General features: G+C 43.3%; 1 protein-coding gene across 3 annotated transcripts in view; it reads left to right on the top strand.

Moving 5' to 3' along the window:
- Nucleotides 1-25364, top strand: part of LOC128655847 (zinc finger protein 300) — a 332246-nt gene that overhangs the window by 2294 nt on the left and 304588 nt on the right. For all 3 annotated transcript variants that reach the window (XM_053709411.1, XM_053709409.1, XM_053709410.1), the window contains exon 2: nucleotides 17018-17112. In XM_053709411.1, coding sequence (XP_053565386.1) covers nucleotides 17104-17112 — 9 coding nt within the window. In that variant the 5' untranslated portion in view covers nucleotides 17018-17103. The remainder of the gene's footprint in view (nucleotides 1-17017; nucleotides 17113-25364) is intronic.

The raw sequence follows: 25364 nt of genomic DNA, 5'->3' as shown, positions 1-25364 counted from the left end.
AGTTAATAAACAGATTTCCAGCTCTGGCTGAAATGGGCCGAAAATATCTTTCTGCCCCATGAAGTAGTGTGGAAAGTGAGACTGTTCAGCTTAGAGTCGAACCTCCATATAAATGTCAAAATGATGTTATATAACAGCCCTACAACCCAATTGCATCACCCCTTTAAATTTAATATTTTATTGTAATATTTTTTATTTATAAACATGTTCAGTGAACTTTGTGACAAATAAAACTGTTTTATTATTTCATAATGTCTTTTGAATTACAGTCCTTTATAATTATAAAGAAGGAATCTTAAATATTTGGGCCCCTAGTTATCAAGCCGTCAACCTCAAATACGCTGGAAATCCTCAGCGTATTTGTGGCGAGGCTGATTCGCCTTAGTTATCAAGCCCTAGATACCAGCAAAAGTAGAATTTAGTGACGTAAGCTTCGATCCGCTGGACTCAGTCCGACACAGATCGATTCTTACGTCACTCCAAATGTTCCGCACACAAGTGCGGCACAATCTGACTACTTTTGCTAGTTATCAAAAAACTAGCAGGTACGATTGGCACTTTTCCGGCCCAGCGTACCTGGTTTTCAAACCGCCGCCCTGGAGGTGGCGGATCCCATAGGAATCAATGGGAGTCTGACCATAGCGAAAGTTCATGTTCGCTGCTGCCCGACATCCCATTGATTCCTATGGGAAACGTCTGCACCTAACACCCTAACATGTACCCCGAGTCTAAACACCCCTAATCTGCCCCCCCTACACCGCCACAACTAAATAAAGTGTTTACCCCCTAAACCGCCGCTCCCGGAACCCACCGCAAGCTATACTAAATATGTTAACCCCTAAACCGCCGCTCCTGGTGCCCGCTGCCACCTACATTATACCTATTAACCCCTATCCTGCCCCCCCTATACCGTCGCCACCTATAATAAAGTTATTAACCCCTATCCTGCAGATCCCGGACCTCGCCGCAACTAAATAAATAGTTTAACCCCTAAACCGCCGCTCCCGGACCCCGCCGCAACCTATATTAAACTTATTAACCCCTAATCTGCCCCCCCTACACCGTCGCCACCTATAATACATTTATTAACCCCTATCCTGCCCCCCCACACCTCCGCAACTGTAATAAAATTATTAACCCCTAAACCTAAGTCTAACACTAACCCTAACACCCCCCTAACTTATATATTAATTAAATAAATCTAAATAATATTTCTCTTATTAACTAAATTAATCCTATTTAAAACTAAATAGTTACCTTTAAAATAAACCCTAATATAGCTACAATATAAATTATAATTATATTGTAGCTATCTTAGGATTTATTTTTATTTTACAGGCATCTTTCAATTTATTTTAACTAGGTACAATAGCTATTAAATAGTTATTAACTATTTAATAACTACCTAGCTAAAAGAAATACAAAATTACCTGTAAAATAAAAACTAACCTAAGTTACAATTAAACCTAACACTACACTATCATTAAATTAATTAAATAAATTACCTACAAATAACTACAATTAAATTAAATAAACTAACTAAAGTACAAAAAAAAAAAAAGCTAAGTTACAAAAAATAAAAAAAAGTTACAAACATTTAAAAAATATTACAACAAATTAAGCTACTTACACCTAATCTAAGCCCCCTAATAAAATAACAAAGCCCCCCAAAATAAAAAAAATGCCCTACCCTATTCTAAATTAAAAAGTTACCAGCTCTTTTACCTTAAAAGGGCCTTTTTGCGCGGCATGCCCCAAAAAATTCTGCTCTTTTGCCTGTAAAATAAAAATACAACCCTCCCCCCAACATTAAAACCCACCACCCACATACCCCTAATCTAACCCAAACCCCCCTTAAATAAACCTAACACTACCCCCCTGAAGATCATCCTACCTTGAGTCGTCTTCAGCCAGCCGACCCACTGATGGAACTGAAGAAGAGATCCGGAGCGGCAGAAGTCATCATCCAGGCGGCGCTGAAGAAGTCTTCCATCCGGGCGATGTCATCTTCCAAGCTTCAATCTTCTTTCTTCCGAATCCATCTTCATCCCGCCGACGCGGCACATCCTTCTTCCTCGACGGCCGACGACTGAATGAAGGTTCCTTTAAGGGACGTCATCCAAGATGGCGTCCCTTCAATTCCGATTGGCTGATAGGATTCTATCAGCCAATCGGAAATTAAGGTAGGAAAAATCTGATTGGCTGATTGAATCAGCCAATCAGATTGAAGTTCAATCTGATTGGCTGATCCAATCAGCCAATCAGATTGAGCTTGCATTCTATTGGCTGTTCGATAAAATCCTATCAGCCAATCGGAATTGAAGGGACGCCATCTTGGATGACGTCCCTTAAAGGAACCTTCATTCAGTCGTCGGCGGGATGAAGATGGATCCGGAAGAAAGAAGATTGAAGACGCCGCTTGGAAGATGACATCGCCCGGATGGAAGACTTCTTCAGCGCCGCCTGGATGATGACTTCATCGGATGGAAGACTTCTTCAGCGCCCCTTGGATGATGACTTCTGCCGCTCCGGATCCTCTTCGGTTCCATCGGTGGTCGGCTGGCTGAAGACGACTCAAGGTAGGATGATCTTCAGGGGGTAGTGTTAGGTTTATTTAAGGGGGGTTTGGGTTAGATTAGGGGTATGTGGGTGGTGGGTTTTAATGTTGGGGGGGTTGTATTTTTATTTTACAGGCAAAAGAGCAGAATTCTTTGGGGTATGCCCCGCAAAAGGCCCTTTTAAGGGCTGGTAAGGTAAAAGAGCTGGTAACTTTTTAATTTAGAATAGGGTAGGGCATTTTTTTATTTTGGGGGGCTTTGTTATTTTATTAGGGGGCTTAGATTAGGTGTAAGTAGCTTAAAATTGTTGTAATATTTTTTAAATGTTTAACTTATTTTTTTATTTTTTGTAACTTAGCTTTTTTTATTTTTTTGTACTTTAGTTAGTTTATTTAATTGTATTTCATTGTAGTTATTTGTAGGTAATTTAGTTAATTAATTTATTGATAGTGTAGTGTTAGGTTTAATTGTAACTTAGGCTAGGATTTATTTTACAGGTAATTTTGTATTTCTTTTAGCTAGGTAGTTATTAAATAGTTAATAACTATTTAATAACTATTCTAACTAGCTAAAATAAATACAAAGTTACCTGTAAAATAAATATAAATCCTAAAATAGCTACAATGTAATTATTAATTATATTGTAGCTATCTTAGGGTTTATTTTACAGGTAAGTATTTAGTTTTAAATAGGAATAATTTATTAAAGTATAGTGTAGTGTTAGGTGTAATTGTAACTTAGGTTAGTTTTTATTTTACAGGTAAATTTCTCTTTATTTTAGCTAGGTAACTATGAAATAGTTAATAACTATTTAATAGCTATTGTACCTAGTTAAAATAAATTGAAAGTTGCCTGTAAAATAAAAATAAATCCTAACATAGCTATAATATAATTATTATTTATATTGTAGCTATATTAGGGTTTATTTTAAAGGTAAGTATTTATTTTTATATAGGATTAACTTAGTTAATAAGAGAAATATAATTTAGATTTATTTAATTAATATTTAAGTTAGGGGGGTGTTAGGGTTAGTGTTAGACTTAGGTTTAGGGGTTAATAATTTTATTACAGTGGCGGCGGTGTGGGGGGGGTAGGATAGGGGTTAATAAATGTATTATAGGTGGTGACGGTGTAGGGGGGGCAGATTAGGGGTTTATAAGTTTAATATAGGTTGCGGCGGGGTCCGGGAGCGGCGGTTTAGGGGTTAAACTATTTAGTTGCGGCGGGGTCCGGGAGCGGCGGTTTAGGGGTTAAACTATTTAGTTGCGGCGAGGTCCGGGATCCGCAGGATAGGGGTTAATAACTTTATTATAGGTGGCGACGGTATAGGGGGGGGGGCAGGATAGGGGTTACTAGGTATAATGTAGGTGGCGGCGGTGTCCGGGAGCGGTGGTTTCGGGGTTAATATATTTATAAGAGTTGCGGCGGGGTCTAGGAGCGGCGGTTTAGGGGTTAATAACTTTATTGAGTCGCGGGGGGCTCCGGGGGCGCCAGTATAGGGGGTAGAACAGTGTAGTTAGTGTGGGTGCTTAGTGACAGCTTCTCAATAAAGCTGGGAAAAAGCCGAAGAGCAGCGAGATCGGATGAGTGATAACTCTCACAATCCGCTGCTCATCGCCCCGTACTTGGTTTTTTGATAAGCTTTTTTGATAACTTAGGCGAACGTATTCAGGTCCGCGGCGGCGATGGTAGGCGAGCTTAGGCGGGCGTATTTGATCGGCGAAGGCAGGTAAAGTAGACGGCTTGATAACTACCCCCCTTAGTCTGCATTGTGCTTGGTATACTGTCACATGACATAAAAAAAAAAAAAGTATCGGTAATTGGTATCGGCGTGTATTTGAAAAGAAGTATCGGTACTTGTACTCGGTCATAAAAAAATTGTATCGTTGCAACCCTAATATCCTATATGCAATGGTAAATAACCAGCTATAAGGTTAGGATAAATATCTAGTTCGCTCTAAAAATAACAGATAATAATTGTGCAAAGCATAGTCCCAAATCACCTGATTTACTGTAAACAATCTAAATAATGACTCCTTTTATTTCTGGCAAACTTCATTGTCTTAAACTTTTGGTTTGTAAAAATAATCAGCAAATTTATTTATTTATAAAATATTTTACCAGGAAGGATACATTGAGATTTCTCTCATTTTCAAGTATGTCCTGGGATCACAAAACATTGCATTGATACAATAGGGTACAATAAAATACAAAAACAATAATAATACATAATATATACAAACATTTAACATAGAACAGGTAGGAAATATTTAATCAACCATGACAGGCACATTCTGTTTTGAGATTTGTATAGAGGGATCTCTTAAAGGATTTTAGGCTTGGGGAAGTTTTTAAAGTGTGCAGGAGGTCATTCCATAATTGTGGTGCTCTGTAGGAAAAGGAGGATCGAGCTGCTTTCTTTTTGTATTGAGGCAAGCTAAATAATGTGCTGTTATTGGATCGGAGGTTATAGGAGGTGGGAATAGCAGGGGAGAGCATTCTGCTCAGGTAGGGTGGGAGCTTCCCAGAAAGGCTCTTAAAGACAAGGCAGGAAAGATGGAGGGTGCGTCTGGATTCCAGCGACAGCCAGTTTAGTTCTTTTAGCATGTCACAATGGTGGGTCCTGTAGTTACATTGTAGCACAAAGCGGCAGAACAAGTTATATAACGTATTTAGTTTATTAAGATGAGTTTGCGGTGCAGGTGCATATACTACATCCCCATAATCCAAGATAGGCATCAGCATTTGCTGTACAATCTTTTCCTTTACTGTAGGGCTCAGGCAAGATTTGTTTCTGTACAGGGCACCTAGTTTTGGATAAAGTTTAGAGGCAAGTTTTTCTATGTGGAGTCCAAAAGATAGATTGGGGTCTAACAACATACCTAAGTATTTAAAAGAGTGGACTGCGGTCAGCGTGCAATTGGATTTGGTTTTGATGCGAAGATGGGAATTTTGTAATTTTTGTATTTTAGGTCCCGTTCCAAAGATCCTTGTCACCGTTTTGTCAGTGTTTAGGAAGAGTTTGTTTTTCGAGATCCACTTCTCTACTTTTGTGAACTGGTCTTGGAGCACTGCTTCAAGCTGCAGCAGATCAGATTTGTTTGCATAGATTACCGTGCCGTCTGCGTACATGTGTACAGTTGAGGATTTGCAGACATTAGGCAAATCATTTATAAATAATGTGAATAGTAGGGGGCCCGAGAATGGAACCTTGGGGAACACCACAAGTGACTGGGAGAGGGAGGGAGTCAATGTTAGAGACAGAGACATATTGTGATCGATCCGATACATATGATTTAAACCAGGTTAACGGGCGATAAGCAATACCAGAGTTTTTTAGTTTGAGAAGTAGTAGGTCATGGTCCACTGTGTCAAAAGCCTTTGCAAAATCAAGGAAAATAGCTCCAGTTAGGTCTCCTTGTTCCATGCCAGTTTGGATGTCGTTGCAAACTTTTAGGAGGGCAGTTGTAGTGGAGTGATTTGGTCTAAAACCTGATTGATCAGGGGTCAGATAGTTAGAAAGTTGATAATACTCGCATAATTGCGTATGGACGCATTTTTCTAAGATTTTTGACAATATAGGGAGCAATGATATAGGACGATAGTTAGAAACCAAGGTTAACTCCCCACTTTTATGAATAGGCACTACTCTTGCAGTTTTCCAGAGTTTGGGTATGTAACCAGACACCAAGGATTAATTAATTAGGGTTGCGACAGGCTTAGCAATTGCCGGTGCACTGAGCTTCAACAGCATTGCTGGGATTTGATCAGGTCCTGACTGGTTTTTCATTTTTAGATTATCGAGATGTTTCTTAACGACATTGAAGGGTACTGGTCTAAAATTGAACTTTTCTATATTGGGTCTTTGCTGTTTTAGTGGGGCCTGATCCACATTTGTAGCTTCAGGATGCGTGCCATTTATTAGTTTGTCAATCAGGGTGGTGGAGCATCCTACAAAATAATTATTAAAGGCATTTGCTACTTCTAAGGGGAGTTGCAGGTTTTGGTTATCCACATTGACAGTGGAGGGTTGGGAGTGGATTGGTGGATTTTGTAGGTTATTTATGATTTTCCAAAACTTTCTAGGGCATACATATATTATTGTTCAGATTTTCACAGAAATATTGTGCCTTAGCCAATTTTGTTTGTTTAGTACATATATTTCGCCATTGTCTATATACCCAGTGATCATTCATAGAGCCAGTATGCTTGAACTTTGACCACAATGAGTCTCGAAATTGGTACATTTGAATGAGGTCAGCTGTGATCCAATTTAAGTGTGCTCCTTTTACTCTCACCTTATGCAGCGGTGCATGTAAATTCCAAACTTGTAGGAGTTCAGACTGAAAGAATTCAACTGCAGAGTCTAGATCTGGGATTAGGTTTAATCTGTGCCAGGGGAGGTTCTTGATGTCATTTAGAAATGATTGAAGATTAAATTTTTTGAAGGACCTGGTGATTTTAACCTTGGGAGAGGATTTAGTAGCCTTTATTTTGCGCACACAGTACACTAAGCAGTGGTCACTGAAATTGTTATATATACCGTTTTTTTTCATTTGGGGGTCTATTGGTTTTTTACTTGTGGTGCAATCCTTCTAAAGCTTAGTGGGTACACTGTTAAAATTTCGGAATTTTTGAAGCAATTTTAACCTGTTTTGCAGTTTTGTGTATGCCTTTTTTTTCTCTTAAAGGTACAGTTCCGTTTTTGCAAATTGTGTTTTTTTCATTAAATAAAGTGTTTTCCAAGCTTGCTTGCTTCATTACTAGCCTGTTAAACATGTCTGACACTGAGGACACTCATTGTTTAATTTGTTTAGAAGCCATTGTGGAACCCCCTCTAAGAATGTGTCCCCATTGTACTGATATGTCTATAAATTGCAAACAGCATATTTTGACATAAGAATTTGGCATTAAATGATTCTCAGACAGAAGGAAATCAGGTTTCGCCTGTAAACCCGACAAAAATAGAGGCGTTCTTACGCTGTGTAGAAGACCTTTTTACCATGGGAGTGATCTGCCCAGTCCCAAAAGCAGAGCAGGGACAGGGATTCTACTCCAATCTGTCTGTGGTTCCCAGGAAAGAGGGAACTTTCAGGCCAATTCTAGATCTCAAGATCCTAAACCAATTCCTAAGAGTCCCATCATTCAAGATGGAGACCATTCGTACTATCTTACCATTGATCCAGGAGGGTCAATATATGACTACCGTGGACTTAAAGGATGCATATCTACACATTCCTATCCACAAAGAGCATCACCAGTTCCTCAGGTTCGCCTTTCTGTACAAGTATTATCAGTTTGTGGCTCTTCCCTTCGGGTTGGCCACGGCGCCACAAATCTTCACAAAGGTGCTAGGGTCCCTTCTGGTGGTTCTAAGGCCACAGGGCATAGCAGTGGCCCCTTATCTAGACGACATTCTTATTCAAGCGACGACTTTCCAACTAGTCCCACACAGACTTAGTGTTGGCTTTTCTAAGATCTCACGGGTGGAAGGTGAACGTAAAAAAGAGTTCTCTTTCCCCCCTCACAAGGGTTTCCTTTCTAGGGACTCTGATAGACTCGGTGGAAATGAAAATATTTCTGACGGAGGTCAGGAAATCAAAGATTTTGTCCACCTGCCGAGCTCTTCATTCCATTCCTCGGCCGTCAGTGGCTCAGTGTATGGAGGTAATCGGGCTAATGGTAGCGGCAATGGACATAGTTCCGTTTGCTTGTTTGCATCTGAGACCACTGCAACTATGCATGCTCAATCAGTGGAATGGGGATTATGCGGATTTATCTCCTCAGATAAATCTGGATCAAGAGACCAGAGATTCTCTTCTTTGGTGGTTGTCACAGGATCATCTGTCCCAGGGAATGTGTTTCCTGCAGGCCAGATTGGGTTATAGTGACGACAGACACCAGCCTTCTGGGCTGGGGTACAGTCTGGAATTCCCTGAAAGCTCAGGGTTTGTGGACTCGGGAGGAGGCCCTCCTACCGATAAATATTCTGGAATTAAGAGCGATATTCAATGCTCTCCAGGACTGGCCTCAGCTGGCTTCAGCCAGATTCATCAGGTTTCAGTCGGACAACATCACGACTGTTGCTTATATCAATCATCAGGGCGGAACAAAGAGTTCCTTGGCGATGATAGAAGTCTCAAGGATAATTCGATGGGCAGAGGATCACTCTTGCCATCTGTCAGCAATCTATGTCCCAGGAGTAGAGAACTGGGAGTCGGATTTTCTAAGTCGTCAGACTTTTCATCCGGGGGAGTCGGAACTCCATCCGGAGGTGTTTGCTCACCTGGTTCGGCTATGGGGCACACCAGAATTGGATCTGATGGCGTCTCATCAGAACGCCAAACTTCCTCATTACGGATCCAGGTCAAGGGATCCTCAGGCAGTACTGATAGATGCTCTAGCAGTACCCTGGTCGTTCAACCTGGCTTATGTTTTTCACCTTTTCCTCTCCTTCCTCGTTTGATTGCCAGAATCAAACAGGAGAGAGCTTTGGTGATCTTGCTATGCAGACCTGGTGGACATGTCATCTCTGCCACCGTGGACTCTGCCACTGAGACGGGACCTTCTCATTCAAGGTCCATTCCAGCATCCAAATCTAATTTCTCTGCAACTGACTGTGTGGAGATTGAACGCTTGATTTTATCAAAGCGGGGTTTCTCTGAGTCAGTCATAGATACCTTGATTCAGGCTCAAAAGCCTGTTACCAGGAAAATCTATCATAAGATATGGCGTAAATATCTTTTTTGGTGCGAATCCAAAGGCTACTCCTGGAGTAAAATCAGGATTCCTAGGATTTTGTCTTTTCTCCAAGAGGGATTGGAGAAAGGATTGTTAGCTAGTTCCCTAAAAGGACAGATATCTGCTCTGTTTATTCTGTTGCACAAGCGTCTGGCAGATGTCCCAGACGTTCGGGCTTTTTGTCAGGCTTTAGCTAGAATTTGTCAGGTTAGGAAATGTCCAGAAGAAGACCCAAATGCTAGGGCGAACTTAAACAACACCCTTGCACTCTGAGTTTAATCCAGGACGTGACCCCACGACAACCTCCAAAAAACAAGGTACTCACGATATGGAGCAGGGTTAGCCTGTGCCAAAGTAATTCATGATATCAGCCAGATAGACTTCTGAATAAGGAACTGGTTTCAGGAAATGTCTTCCACAGTATCAGGAGAGCAGGGATAGTCCACTTATACTCAGACAGAAGAAGGGTAAAACAGGAAACAGTTAAAAATGCAGGAGTAGGTCATTTGTTATCAGGCAGTCTGAAGGTTAACACTGTGTAGACAGTCTTTGCAGAGTATGCAACAGGTAATCAGGCAGTTTGAGGGTTAACACTGTGTAGACAGTCTTTGCAGAGTATGCAACAGGTAATCAGGCAGTTTGAGGGTAAACACTGTGTAGTCAGAACTTGCAGAATTAACAACATGTAATCAGGTAGTTTAAAGGTTAACACTGTGTTGTCAGAACTTGCAGAGATAGCAACAGGTAAGCTGGTAGTTTGAAGGTTAACACAGATTAATCAGTACTTGTTGAGATTGGCAACAGGATATCAAGCAGTTTGAAGGTTTACACTGAATAATTGTATTTGCAGAGTTTGGAAACAGGTAAACATGCAGATTGAAGGTTTCACAGAAATAACAGTATTTGAATAGTTTGGCAGTACACAGAGTAGTCTGAATATGCAAGGTTTTCAGCAGGTAAACAGGAAGTTTTAAAGTTTCACAAAACAAACAGTACTTGCATTGTTTGGAGACAGGTAATCAGGAGGTTGAAGGTTAATCCAGAATAGTAAATCCTTGAAGAGATTGGCAACAGAAAAGCAGCAGTTAGAGAGATTCCTCAGCGAAATCCTATCAGAAGCCAAAAAGTTAACAAACAAACTGGCACTGGAGAAACAGGAAGCCAAGAATAAAAAGCCTGGTTGTGACATCATCAGGAAGGGGTGGCTCAGACACCTGTCAATCAAGCACACAGAGAGGACTGCAGAGCTTCCCATCAGCTGAGCATGACAGTATTAAGCCTGTGTTTAAATCTGTTGCTCCGCCATGGAGTTTAAATTTAGTTCTGAGAGTTCTTCAGGGGGTTCCGTTTGAACCCATGCATTCCATGGATATTAAGCTTTTATCTTGGAAAGTTTTATTCCTAGTTGCTATTTCTTCAGCTCGAAGAGTTTCTGAAATATCTGCATTACAATGTGACTCACCTTATCTTGTGTTCCATGCTGATAAGGTGGTTTTGCGTACCAGGCCTGGGTTCCTACCTAAGGTTGTTACTTACAGGAATATCAATCAGGAGATTGTTGTTCCTTCTCTGTGTCCTAATTCTTCTTGTAAGAAGGAACGTCTGTTGCACAACTTGGACGTGGTTCGTGCTTTGATTCTATTTACAGGCAACCAAAGATTTTCGTCAAACATCTTCTTTGTTTGTTGTCTATTCTGGAAAGCGTAGGGGTCATAAGGCTACGGCAACTTCTCTTTCCTTTTGGCTGAAAAGCATCATCCGTTGGACAGCAGCCTCCTGAAAGGATTACAGATCATTCTACTAGAGCGGTAGCTTCCACATGGGCTTTTAAAAATGATGCTTCTGTTGAATAGATTTGTAAGGCTACGACTTGGTCTTCGCTCCATACCTTTTCAAAATTTTACAAATTTGATACTTTTGCTTCTTCGGAGGCTATTTTTGGGAGAAAGGTTTTGCAAGCAGTGGTGCCTTCCATTTAGGTTTCTGTCTTGTCTCTCCCTTCATCCGTGTCCTAAAGCTTTGGTATTGGTATCCCACAAGTAAGGATGAATCCGTGAACTCGGTACATCATGCAAAAGAAAACAAAATTTATGCTTACCTGATAAATTTCTTTCTTTTGCGATGTACCGAGTCCACGGCCCGCCCTGTCTATCAAGACAGTATTTTTTTTATTGAAAACTTCAGTCACCTCTGCACCTTATAGTTTCTCCTTTTCTTCCTTGGCCTTCGGTCGAATGACTGGGGGGTGGAGTTAAGGGGGGAGCTATATAGACAGCTCTGCTGTGGTGTTCTCTTTGCTACTTCCTGTTAGGAAGGACAATATCCCACAAGTATTTATGAATTCGTGGACTCGGTACATTGCAAAAGAAAGAAATTTATCAGGTAAGCATACATTTTGTTTTTCATGCTGATTTGGTGTTTCTCTATACCGCCCATGAAGGGCGGGGCTTACTTTCGCGCGCTTTGCCGCGCCTACTTGTTCCGGTCTCTGCAACGGAGGAGTATTACGGAGCTCCTGTTGCTTCCTAGGTCCGCTTGGTTTGACTTACTCGCCAGCGGTGGTGGTTTGTGGTTTGGTGCAGGGGTTAATTTTAGTCAGAAGGACAATAATATCTAATGATGTAAATATACCTGGTTATAGCAACTGCATATTACTCATTTTTATACATTTGTAGTAGAAAACTTATATCGTAGAAATCTTATATCGTTTCACATTTGCAGGGAAAAATTCATGTCGTTTTAAAATTTAAAGGCACTGTACCGTTTTTCAAATTTAAAGACACAGTACTTTTTTTTTTGTTATTTCATATATCTGACACAACCAATATTGCCCTTGTTTTTCTGTTTAACATGGCTGACCTACTGGAACAGACTTGTTCTATGTGCTTAGCTGCCAATGTGTATCCCCCTCTTATCTCTAAGGATGCTTCACAGCTTGATGAGACTCGGGGTATGCCGCTACTTTCTCCCCAAGCGTCACAGCCTTTAAAACACGCCCAGGCGCCATCAACTGCGTCCACCTCATTTACTCTGCAGGATATGGCGGCAGTTATGTCATCTACTCTTACAACAGTTTTGTCTAAGTTGCCAGTGTTGCAAGGCAAACGTAGTAGAAGAGCGGACCAGGTGGTCCCAGGCGACTTCTGATTCTTTGATGGCGATCTCCGATGTACACTCCCAGGACTCTGATGTGGGAGTTAGGGAGACTCTATCTGAAGGGGAATTGTCTGATTCAGGAAGTGCATTACCCCAAACAGATTAGGACGTGATGTCCTTTAGATTTAAGCTTGAACACCTCCGTCTGTTGTTGCGGGAGGTTTTGCTGACTCTGGATGATGGATGGTACCACCAGAGAAATTGTGTAAGATGGACAAATACTTAGAGGTTCCTTTTTATTCTGATGGTTTTCCGGTTCCTAAGAGAATTTTGGATATTATTACACGGGAATGGGAAAGACTGGGTATTCCCTTTTCACATTCCCCTACCTTTAAGAAAATGTACCCTATAGCTGACACCGTTTGGGATTCTTGGCAAACGGTCACTAAGGTGGAGGGAGCTATATCTACCCTGGCTAAGCGTACGACTATACCTATTGAGGACAGTTGTGCTTTCAAAGACCCTATGGACAAAAAGTTGGAGGGTCTTCTGAAAAAGCTATTTATTCATCAAGGGTTTCTATTACAACCGACGGCCTGCATTTTCCCTGTTACAACTGTGGCCGCATTTTGGTTTGATGCCTTAGAAGAGTCTCTTAAGACTGAGACCTCTTTAGAGTAAATAATGGATATAATTAAGGCCCTTAAGCTGGCAAATTCTTTTGTTACAGATGCCGCTTTCCAAATTGCCAAATTGGCGTCTAAGAATGCAGGATTTTCCATTTTAGCACGCCTTATGGTTAAAATCTTGGTCTGCCCATGTGTCCTCTAAATCCAAGCTTTTGGCTATTCCTTTCAAAGGTAAGACCCTATTCGGGCCTGACTTGAAAGAGATCATTTCTGACATTACGGGAGGTAAGGGTCATCTCCTACCTCAGGATAAGACTTCTAAGCAGAGGGGTAGACAGAGTAATTTTCGTTCTTTTCGAAACTTCAAGGGAGTCCCCTCTTCCACTAAACAGGAAGGGAACTTTGCACAAGCCAAGTCCATCTGGAGACCCAACCAGGCTTGGAACAAGGGTAAACAACCCAAGAAGCCTGCTGCTGCTCCCAAGACAGCATGAAGGGGCGGCCCCCGATCCAGGACCGGATCTAGTAGGAGGCAGACTTTCTCTCTTTGTCCAGGCTTGGATAAGAGAAATTCAGGATCCCTGGACACTAGAAATCGTGTCTCAGGGGTATCTACTTGAGTTCAAAAATTCCCTCGCAAGGGGAAGGTTTCTTCTTTCACGATTGTAGACCAGATAAAAAGAGAGGCGTTCTTACGTTATGTAAAAGACCTCTCCACTATGGGAGTAATTTGTCCCGTTCCAATAGAGGAACAGGGGCAGGGGTTTTACTCAAATCTTTTTGTGGTTCCCAAAAAAGAGGGAACGTTCAGACCCATTTTAGATCTCAAGAGTCTAAACCAGTTTCTCAGAGTTCCATCCTTCAAGATGGAGACTATTCGGACAATTCTTCCATTGATCCAGGAGGTTCAATATATGACTACCGTGGATTTAAAGAATGCATGCCTTCACATTCCTATCCACAAAGATCATCACCAGTTCATAAGATTTGCCTTTCTGGACAAACATTTTCAGTTTGTGACTCTGCCCTTTGGGCTGGCCACGGCACCCAGGATCTTCACAAAGGTTCTAGGGTCTCTGCTGGCGGTTCTCAGACTGCGGGGCATTGCAGTGGCGCCTTATCTGGACGATATTCTGATCCAGGCATCGTCTTATCAATTGACAAAGTCTCATACCGACATGGTTCTGTCCTTTCTAAGGACTCACGGGTGGAAGGTGAATCTAGAAAAGAGTTCACTAATTCCACAGACAAGGGTTAATTTCCTGGGTACTCTAATAGATTCCGTATCCATGAAAATCTTCTTGACGGAGTTCAGGAAGTTAAAGATTCTGAATACATGCCAAACCCTTCAGTCCAATCCTCAACCTTCAGTGGCTCAGTGCATGGAGGTAATTGGATTGATGGTGGCGGCAACAGACATAATTCTGTTTGCTCGTTTTCATCTCAGACCTCTACAGCTGAGCATGCTCAGGCAGTGGAATGGAGATTATGCAAATTTGTCTCCTCAGATAGAGCTGTATCAGGAGACAAGAGACTCTCTTCTTTGGTGGTTGTCGCAGGATCATCTGTCCCAAGGGACGTGCTTCCGCAGACCCTCATGGGTGATAATGACAACGGATGCCAGTCTACTAGGTTGGGGAATGTATGGACTTGGTCGGAGTCTTTACTTCCAATCAATATTCTGGAGTTAAGAGCCATATTCAATGCGCTTCAGGCTTGGCCTCAGTTGGCTTCGGCCAAATTCATCCGGTTTCAGTCGGACAACATCACGACTGTGGCTTACATCAATCATCAGGGAGGAACAAGGAGTTCCTTAGCGATGACAGAAGTATCCAAGATAATTCTGTGGGCGGAGGCTCACTCTTGTTATCTGTCAGCAATATACATCCCAGGAGTGGACAACTGGGAAGCAGACTTTCTGAGCAGACAGACGTTTCATCTGGGGGAAAGGGAACTCCATCCGGAGGTCTTCACCGCTCTGACTCTCAGGTGGGGCAGACCGGAATTGGATCTGATGGCGTATCGTCAGAATGCCAAGCTCCCAAGATACGGATCCAGGTCAAGGGATCCTCAGGCCGAACTGATAGACGCCTTGGCAGTGCTTTGGTCAGTCAACCTAGCTTATGTGTTTCCACCGTTTGCTCCCCTTCCCCGGGTGATTGCTACTGCATGGCCGCGCATGTCTTGGTATATGGATCTGGTGGACATGTCCTCTCTGCCACCGTGGAAGCTTCCATTGAGGCAGGACCTTCTCAATCAGGGACCCTTCCATCACCTGAATCTAGTTTCTCTGCAGCTGCTTGGAGATTGAACGCTTGGTTTTATCTAAGCGAGGGTTCTCTGATTCGGTCATTGATACCTTGATTCAGGCATGTAAAACTGTTATTAGAAAGATTTACCATAAGATATGGCGTAAATATCTTTATTGGTGCGAATCCAAGGGCTACTCATGGAGTAGGGTTAGGATTCCCAGGATTTTATCTTTTCTCCAAGAAGGATTGGAGAAAGGGTTGTCAGCAAGTTCCTTCAAAGGACAGATTTCTGCTTTGTCTATTCTGTTACACAAACGTCTGTCAGATGTTCCAGACGTTCAATCTTTTTGTCAGGCTCGAACTAGAATCAGGCCTGTGTTTAGACCAATTGCTCCTCCTTGGAGTTTGAATTTAGTTCTTAATGTTCTTCAAGGGGTTCCGTTTTGAACCTATGCATTCCATAGATATTAAGTTGTTATCTTGGAAAGTTTTATTTTTGGTTGCTATTTCTTCTGCTCGCAGAGTTTCTGAGCTTTTTCTCCTTATCTTATTTTCCATTCTGATAAGGTGGTCTTACGTACCAAACCTGGTTTCCTTCCTAAGGTTGTTTCTAATAAGAATATTAATTAGGAAATTGTTGTTCCTTCCTTGTGTCCTAATCCTTCTTCTAAGAAGGAGCGTCTGTTACATAACTTAGACGTGGTTCGTGCTCTGAAGTTTTACTTGCAGGCGACTAAGGATTTTCGTCAATCATCTTCATTATTTGTTGTTTTTTCTGGAAAACGTAGGGGCCAGAAAGCTACGGCTACCTCTTTCTTTTTGGCTGAAGAGTATCATCCGTCTTGCTTATGAGACTGCTGGATAGCAGCCTCCTGAGAGAATTACGGCTCATTCCACTAGGGCTGTGGCTTCCTCCTAGGCATTTAAGAATGATGCCTCTGTTGAACAGATTTGCAAGGGTGCAACTTGGTCGTCTCTTCACACTTTTTCCAAATTTTCCAAGTTTGATACTTTTGCCTTCTCCGAGGCTGTTTTTGGGAGAAAGGTTCTTCAAGCAGTGGTGCCTTCCATTTAGGTTCCTGTCTTGTCCCTCCCTTTCATCCGTGTCCTATAGCTTTGGTATTGTATCCCATAAGTAAGGATGAAAACCGTGGACTCGTCATATCTTGTAAAAGAAAAGGAAATTTATGCTTACCTGATAAATTTATTTATTTTACGATATGACGAGTCCACGGCCCGCACTGTCAACTTTCAGACAGGTTTTTATATTTGTTAAATCTTCACCTCTGCACCTTGGCTTTTCCTTTCTCTTCCTAACTTCGGTCGAATGACTGGAGTAGGAGGGAAGGGAGGAGCTATATATACAGCTCTGCTGTGGTGCTCTTTGCCTCCTCCTGCTGACCAGGAGGCGTAATCCCATAAGTAAGGATGAAATCCGTGGACTCGTCGTATCGGAAAAGAAATAAATTTATCAGGTAAGCATAAATTTCCTTTTTCTACCTCTTGTCCTTGAGGGTTTGGCAGTATATCTGTCTGAGTATGTGCATGTTACTCAGCTTTACTTGGTGGGAATGGTTATTAGATCATGTCTGTGGCATCAAGGTGAAGCTGAACAAGCCAGGCTGTGTGAAGACGCTAAAGGTATTAGGTTTGCTGAGAAATGTGATTGTGGTTTAAGTCTCTTAAATGGAAATACAAGAATCCATATTGTTTTCAGATTATCTGTGCGTTCTCATTATAGGACATTGATCTACATGTGTGATTGTCCCCTCCTGTCACCAGCGCAGAAGTAACGGACTGTGTAAGAAGGGAAGGTGGTCAGCCCAGATGTATCAGGTGAGTATGACGCAGCTGTCCTCATGGACACCAAGTATAAAGATAGACGCGCTATTAGGATATACTGAGAGAAGAGGTGATCGGCTTGTCATTATTTTTAGCACCTTCGGTCTGGGGGTTCTTAAAGGGACATAAAACCCAAAATGTTTTTCGTTCATGATCTAGAAAGAGCATGCAATTTTATAGGGACAGTCTAGTCAAAATGAATCGTTCATAATTCAGATAGGACATGCAATTTTATACAACTTTCCAATTTTACTTTTATTATCAAATTGTCTTTGTTCTCTTGGTTTTCTTTGTTGAAAGCTAAACCTAGGTTAGCTCAGATGCTAATTTCTTAACCCTTGATGGCCGCCTCTTATCTCAGGGCATTTTGCCAGTTTTTCACAGCTAGAGGGCGTTAGCTCATATGTGTCATATAGATAACATTGTACTCTCTCCCGTGGAGTTACTTATGAGTGTCAAAAGTACTGAGAATAGGGGGCAGTCTGCAGAGGCTTAGATACAAGGTAATCACAGAGGTAAAAAGTATATTAATATAACTGAGATAAGGGGCAGTCTGCAGAGGCTTAGATACAAGGTAATCACAGAGGTAAAAAGTGTAGTAATATACTGTAACTGAGATAAGGGGCAGTCTGCAGAGGCTTAGATACAAGGTAATCACAGAGGTAAAAAGTATATTAATATAACTGAGATAAGGGGCAGTCTGCAGAGGCTTAGATACAAGGTAATCTAATCACAGAGGTAAAAAGTGTAGTAATATAACAGTGTTGGTTATACAAAACTGGGGAATGGGTAATAAAGGGATTATCTTTTTATACAATAAAAAATATGGAGCAGACTGTCCCTTTAAACAACTTTCCAATTTACGTCTATTATCTAGTTTGCTTCATTCTCTTGATATTCTTTGTTAAAAATCATATCTAAATAGGCTGAGTAGCGGCTGATTGGTGGCTGAACATAGATGCCTCGGGTGATTGGCTCACACATGTGCATTGCTATTTCTTCAACAAAGGATATCTAAAGAATGAAGCAAATTAAAATGTGTCAATAGCAATAGCTTATTCCCTGGAGCATCAGTATATTCTATGATTTGTGATTTATATAGTTTGTAATAACAAAAGTAGTGTGAAAAATATATACACACAGTGCAGTAGATGAATTTATAAGTAGCCAAACTAAAGTTTAAAAGTTAAACTGCATAATCCTTTATTGATTCTCTACAGATGACAGATAATCCTCTAAAGAAGAGAGAAAAACTGAATTTCTTTCCAATGGCAGGGAGAGTCCACAAATTCATTCATTACTGTTGGGAAATACCACACCTGTCCACAAGGAGGAGGCAAATACATCCCAGCCAAAGCATTAAGTATTCCCCCCACTTCCCATACTTCCCATACTCCCCCAGTCATTCTTACTTAGTAAACTAGGTGGTTGGCGAATAAAGTGCTCTGAAGAAAATTGGAATTGAAGTCCTTTAATGGGCAGTTTCCCTGCAGATAGGACTGGGGTTGTATTGTAGCCATGGAATTCTCTTGGTATTGGTGAAAGTTAGCTCTGGATGTTGCAAAGAACCTTCCTTAGCCTCCTTCCAGTTTGTCTCTCCTGTCCTGGCAACCAGTGTTGGCTTACACTGCTTTCCTTTCTACCTCGGGTTCCTGACAGAAGTAAATGATGTATGCTGTAGGACCTGGAAGGCTGCGTCTGCTCCACAGCGTAGATCATGGAGGGTATTTTACCTCTCCTGTGTGGGGACAACCAAGGACAGAAGATGTTACTAGGTGACCAGTTGGCACCTACTCTACCTCATGTAAGTGATCTGGGGACTGTGTAATATCCTTGGAACTTCTTTATACGTATATATACGTGGAGAGAACAACCAACAGTGGGCTAGGTTTTGGCGCACTTAGAAATGCCTGCTATGACTTAACTCTCCGTTGTATTTAATGATGTTGAAAACTTTGATCGATCCTGCAATGGGGGTTATTGCTTCTCACGTGCAGGTTATCTTATTGCTCCATCTCAGTTCAATATGATACTTATTCTGCTTATGAACTGCCGATAAGCAAATGTCATTTTAATTACTCATACTGTTTATATTTTCATTTTTATTGAATGATTTATGAGTTCATTAAAATGTTTAGTACTTATCTATGTTCTAAAGCTGTTTATTTCTATTCAACCTGAGTAATCTAGTGGTGCTTTATAAAAATGACACCTAGTGCAGGTTGTTAATCTCCTTTTTTCTGAGGATGGTACCGTTAGACCAACAGGTTTTGATATCCTACTTTTTTTTTTTTTTTTTTTTTACAGTTATTTGCTGGTATGTTCCTTACATGTTGATGGGTGACCCTCTCTGTTGGGGTCTGTTACAGAAGCATTAGTTATTTTGTTGTGAAGAGCTTATTTCCCAGCAGCAATGCCTGAACCAGCAAGCCAGCGCCTAAGAAGGGCTCCAAGAAAACCGTAACAAGTATCATTTCATAAAGAGTTAACTCTTTTTTTTTCAGCTTTTAGAAACTATTGTCTAATTACACGTTTGCTGGCCTCAGCTCTAAGTTTAGTGATAACAAATCCCATTGTCTAATCACCTCTGGAGCCAGACTGCTAATTGATAAGATGAACTTGTAAACTTGTTATCTTAAGTACTGTAATCCTATTGTGGCCTGTCAAAGGACAGTGCTCTCTATCTAAATGTGTGATGGGGGATTTTGTGCTTCCCCCCCCTCTCCCCCTGGGAGTGCCCTGTGTGCATGTAACCTTAATAAAAAGCAGGCTGGGCATCCCAGTCCTGAGTTCTTGTTTGACCCTCAATCGCAGCGTCCTATCGTCCGGCCCGGGCCCTCTGTGTTAACCAAGAGGCCCCTATGGAGGGATATGTGGGGCCGCTTCACGAGGCAGACCCTGTATATGCTGCCTCAGATAACCGCCAGCACCATCGGCAGAGGGTATGGCTCGAGGGGCGATCTACCGAGGGATTGCGAGACACAGGGGCTACTATCACGCTGGTACAGAGTCATTTGGTGCCAGAGCACAAGCGATCCGGACAGACTGTGGCCGTTAGAGTGGCGGGGGGGATGTGTACAAAATTCTAACAGCTAAAGTGCATCTTGATTGGGGAGCGGGAAAGGGGGCTGTGAACGTGGGCCTAATGGATAATTTACCTGCCGAAGTACTACTGGGCAACGATTTGGGCCCCATGACTTCTGCCTATGCTCCAGTATGCAACAACGAGGCGGACCCAGTGACTACACGGGCCCAAGCCCGGACGGAGCGAGAGCTCTCACCAGTGCGGGAGACACAGGTAAGACCTACCCCGACCTTGCCTGACAGGTTAGGCCCCATACCCTGGGACACCCCAGATGCTTTCGAGGCAGAGTCTAAGACTGACCCGACCTTACAAAAGTACCGGGAACGAGCAGAGACCGGAGGGGGCGGGGCAGATAACGAAACATTCTTATGGGAAAAAGGGAAACTATACCGCTGGACAGAGAAAAGGGGACAGCGTAGGCGACAGCTGGTAGTGCCCCACAAATACCGTCAAGAAATCCTCAAAATAGGCCACGACATCCCCTTAGCAGGCCACCTAGCCATTACCCGTACCCTACACCGCATTACTCACACGTTCTTTTGGCCAGGGGTGCACGCTGACGTTAGAACTTACTGTAACACCTGCGATGTGTGTCAACGAGTAGGAAGGCGAGGCGATCACCCTAAAGCCCAGCTAGTAAATATGCCCATTGTAGAGGAACCCTTCAGCCGGGTTGCTATTGACCTAGTGGGACCACTGGCTACCCCTAGTCCCTCCGGTAAGCGATACATTCTTACCGTAGTGGACTACGCTACCAGGTACCCAGAGGCTGTCGCCCTATCCAACATACAAGCGGATACGGTAGCGAATGCACTAGTACAGGTGTTCTCCCGGGTAGGATTTCCAAAAGAAATCCTATCCGACCGAGGCACCCAATTTACGGCTGAATTGACCCAACAACTCTGGCAGGTTTGCAAAATTAAGTCCCTCCTGAGCTCCCCATACCACCCCCAGACGAACGGGCTGTGTGAGAGGTTCAATGGGACCCTCAAGCAAATGCTCAAGACGTTCACTCAGGAATACCGAGACTGGGAACGCTTCCTGCGCACCTCCTATTTGCTTATCGGGAGGTGCCCCAGGAAACGACAGGGTTCTCTCCCTTCGAGTTGCTCTACGGAAGAAAGGTACGGGGACCCCTAAACCTGATCCGGGAGCACTGGGAGGGAGAGATGGAGGCTGACGGTGTCCCAATTGTGCCATACGTGCTGGAACTCAGGGACCGAATGGAGCAATTAGCCAAATCTGTGCGGGCTAATCTCCAGTTGGCCCAGAGAAGACAGAAAGTATGGTACGATCGGGGGGCCCGAAAGAGAATCTTCACCATAGGACAAAAGGTGTTAGTACTTAAGCCGGTGAAGACAGACAAATTGCAGGCGTCCTGGCAGGGTCCCTACCAGATTGTAGAGAAAAGGGGAGACACCACTTATGTGATAGCTAGCTGCCACGACAACAATCTTAGAAAGACATTCCATGTAAACATGCTCAAGGAATATTTTGAGCGACCAGAGAACGTGACGGCCGTATGTTGTTCCACTCAGGAAGACCCCGACAGTTTACCCATTCCAGACCTATTAGAAAAGAGCCTCCCCACAGGTATAGTGGCGCAGGTTCAGATAGGGGACCGACTTAGCCCCACTGAAAGGGAGCAGCTCAACCAACTCCTCCAGTCCAAACACCTCACCTTCTCCCCGAAGCCAGGGTACACTACTTTAACCACCCACCAGGTAGATACTCCGGGACAAGCTCCCTTGCGCCAGGCTCCGTACCGAATCCCCGAAGCAGTTAGGACAGGAATGAAGAAGGAGATCGATGAGATGCTCCAGCTCAGGGTAATTGAGCCCTCCGATAGTCCCTGGGCCTCCCCAGTTGTCTTGGTGCCCAAGAATGATGGGACCACCCGGTTCTGCGTAGACTATCGGAGGCTCAATGAAAATACCGTGACGGACGCTTACCCTATGCCCAGGGTAGACGAGCTACTCGATCGTATAGCCAGGGGAAATTACCTGACCACTATTGACCTCTGCAAAGGTTACTGGCAGATTCCCCTGGCCCCGGAGGCTATCCCCAAGTCGGCATTCGTCACTCCATTCGGCTTATATCAGTTTAGGGTAATGCCGTTTGGGATGAAGAATGCCCCAGCTACATTCCAGCACTTGGTGGATAGGCTCCTGGATGGCTTCCAGAGTTTTGCTTGCGCCTACCTGGACGACATAGCGATCCACAGTGAGTCCTGGGAGGACCACTTAGCTCATGTGGGAATGGTTCTGGATCAGATCCGGGCTGCTGGCCTGACTCTGAAGCCAGAAAAATGCCACTTTGGGATGGCCGAGGTACAGTACCTGCGTCACCGGGTGGGGTGTGGAAAGCAGCGACCAGAGCCGGCCAAAATAGAAGCTGTCGCCAATTGGCCCACCCCCATCACTAAGACTCAGATCCTAGCCTTCCTGGGCACGGCAGGGTACTATAGACGGTTCGTACCAGACTACAGCACACTTGCCAAACCCCTGACTGACTTGACCAAGAAGAACTTACCTCGACAGGTCCTGTGGTCTCCCCACTGTGAAACGGCTTTCCAGGCTCTCAAAAATGCTCTAATTAACGCTCCTGTCTTGGCGGCCCCAGCCCTTAACAAACGTTTTATCGTCCATACAGATGCTTCCATGTTCGGGCTGGGAGCCGTCCTCAGCCAAGTAGGCGAAGATGGAGGGGAGCATCCAGTTGCCTACATCAGCCGGAAGCTTCTGCCCTGCAAAGTCAGCTATGCAGCGGTCGAAAAGGAGTGTTTGGCTTTGGTGTGGGCATTAAAGAAATTGACTCCCTATTTATATGGCCAGAGACCCGGTGTGGCCCGGTGTGGCTGAACCGGGTCTCTGGAGATAACGGCAGGCTATTACGTTGGAGCTTATCGTTGCGCCCTTCAATTTCACCATTACTTACAGACCTGGGAAACAGAATGGCAACGCCGACGGGTTGTCCAGACAAACCGACCTCAGCCCCGCATAACCAGCGGTCTGGACAGCCTTAGTCTGCCCCGAAAAGGGGTCAGACCGTGTCTGCCAGAGTGTTCCACAGAAAGGGAGCACTGTTACAGAAGCATTAGTTATTTTGTTGTGAAGAGCTTATTTCCCAGCAGCAATGCCTGAACCAGCAAGCCAGCGCCTAAGAAGGGCTCCAAGAAAACCGTAACAAGTATCATTTCATAAAGAGTTAACTCTTTTTTTTCAGCTTTTAGAAACTATTGTCTAATTACACGTTTGCTGGCCTCAGCTCTAAGTTTAGTGATAACAAATCCCATTGTCTAATCACCTCTGGAGCCAAACTGCTAATTGATAAGATGAACTTGTAAACTTGTTATCTTAAGTACTGTAATCCTATTGTGGCCTGTCAAAGGACAGTGCTCTCTATCTAAATGTGTGATGGGGGATTTTGTGCTTCCCCCCCCTCTCCCCCTGGGAGTGCCCTGTGTGCATGTAACCTTAATAAAAAGCAGGCTGGGCATCCCAGTCCTGAGTTCTTGTTTGACCCTCAATCGCAGCGTTGACTCGTTTTTGTGGGCAGAAGGGTATCCTAGCTGTACTGCAGCTAAGGGAGATTATTCTATATTTGCGAGACTCATATAGAATACTATGGAAAGCAGCTTCTCCCCTCTTTAGCAATAGGGATCCAGGCTACTAAGCGGTCCATCTCTCAGCGAGACTAAGGGTAACCGTAACAGGGTCACTATCTAAATTTGCTTATCCTTGTAGGAAGGTGACAGTAAGGGTGTTCTTTAGACTACCATTCCTCGCCTGATGCTCAGGAGGCCACTACTTTGCCAGGACAATGTCTTTATTGCTAAATATTTTATGGGTTCATCATAAACCCCATCTGATAGAACGCAATTCTCTCCAGGAAAGTCTTTTGGGCAGACATCATGATCTACGGATGTTGTCTCTTAGTCTGAATTATCTCTGTACAATGTAGTGGTTCTGTAGCTAGCTGGGTCAGGAGACCTAGGCTCAAATTTTCCTAAATTCCATTTAATTGACATTTAAGGGAGAGTCCTGAAGGAACCAGGTCTGGAATTTTCATATACTTTAAGTAGGGGGTGAGACCCTTTTTCCCCAGATGAGGATATCTAGATTATTAGGATTGTCCATAATGCAATCTTTTTCCCGTTCATACAATGCAGGAACAGTTTACCCAGGTGTCCTCCAAGTCAAGGTCCTGGAGGGTCTTTATGATCTCTATCAGTTCTCGCTTTCCAAGACGCAGTTTCCTTCTGTGAAGGCTCTTTTTTCAAATCAGGATAAGATAACAGTCCTTTTGAATTGTATACAAGACATTCCTCCTTGGAAGTGTTCATACCAGTGCCCTCCTTAGAACGGGGCCATGTTTTTATTCAAACCTATTTGTAGTTCCATAGAATAGGGTGTATTTCGCCTCATTCTAATCGTAGTATCTCTGAGTTTCTATTGGTTCCATCTTTCAGATGGAAACTATACGATCCATCCTTCCTTTAGTTCTGCAGGGTCAATTCATGACTACAATTGCCTTGAAGGATGCATGCTTTCATGTTTTTCGATCCTCAGGGATCTTTTTCAGTTCTTGCTCTGGACAATCTTTCCAGTTCTTCGCTCTCTCCTTTGGCACTCTAGAGTGTGTTAGGGGCTCTACTGGTGGTGGCTAGAATGCGATGAATTGTGTTGATACCTTTTTTGATTCAGTACCATCCTTTCTATTAGCAAGATCTCATGGTCTACCTTCTTTGTCTCCTTCGGTGTCAGGGTTTTTTCCCTGTGTTGTTTGCCATGTGCTGCTGGCAGCCATTTTACTCACCTCTCTTCCTGACTATGGTGCATTGTGGGGGATGCTGCTCAATTCCTGCACTTCCTTTTATGACCAGAGAGGTGTGCATCATCCATGTGAGACAGGATGCAGTCTCAGAATTGTGATGTCATCACTTATTATTTAAAGGGCCTCTGTTCAGTATGCTTTGCCTTTGCGTTGTCTCAGACCTGTTTGTGAGAGTTCCTGTGTATTTCCTGGCTGCGTGACGTCCTTCCTGGTTCCTGGCTTGTTCCTGACTCTGCTGTTTTCCTTGTCCCTGATTCTGGCTCGTCTGACTTTTCACATTGGCTCCTGAATCGGCTCGTCTGACTACCAGCTCTGGTTTTAATTC

This window comes from Bombina bombina, chromosome 4, assembly GCF_027579735.1.
Source record: "Bombina bombina isolate aBomBom1 chromosome 4, aBomBom1.pri, whole genome shotgun sequence".
Lineage (NCBI taxonomy): Eukaryota > Metazoa > Chordata > Amphibia > Anura > Bombinatoridae > Bombina > Bombina bombina.
The sequence above is the reverse complement of the archived record's forward strand: the minus strand, read 5'-3'. Positions and strand labels throughout refer to the sequence as shown.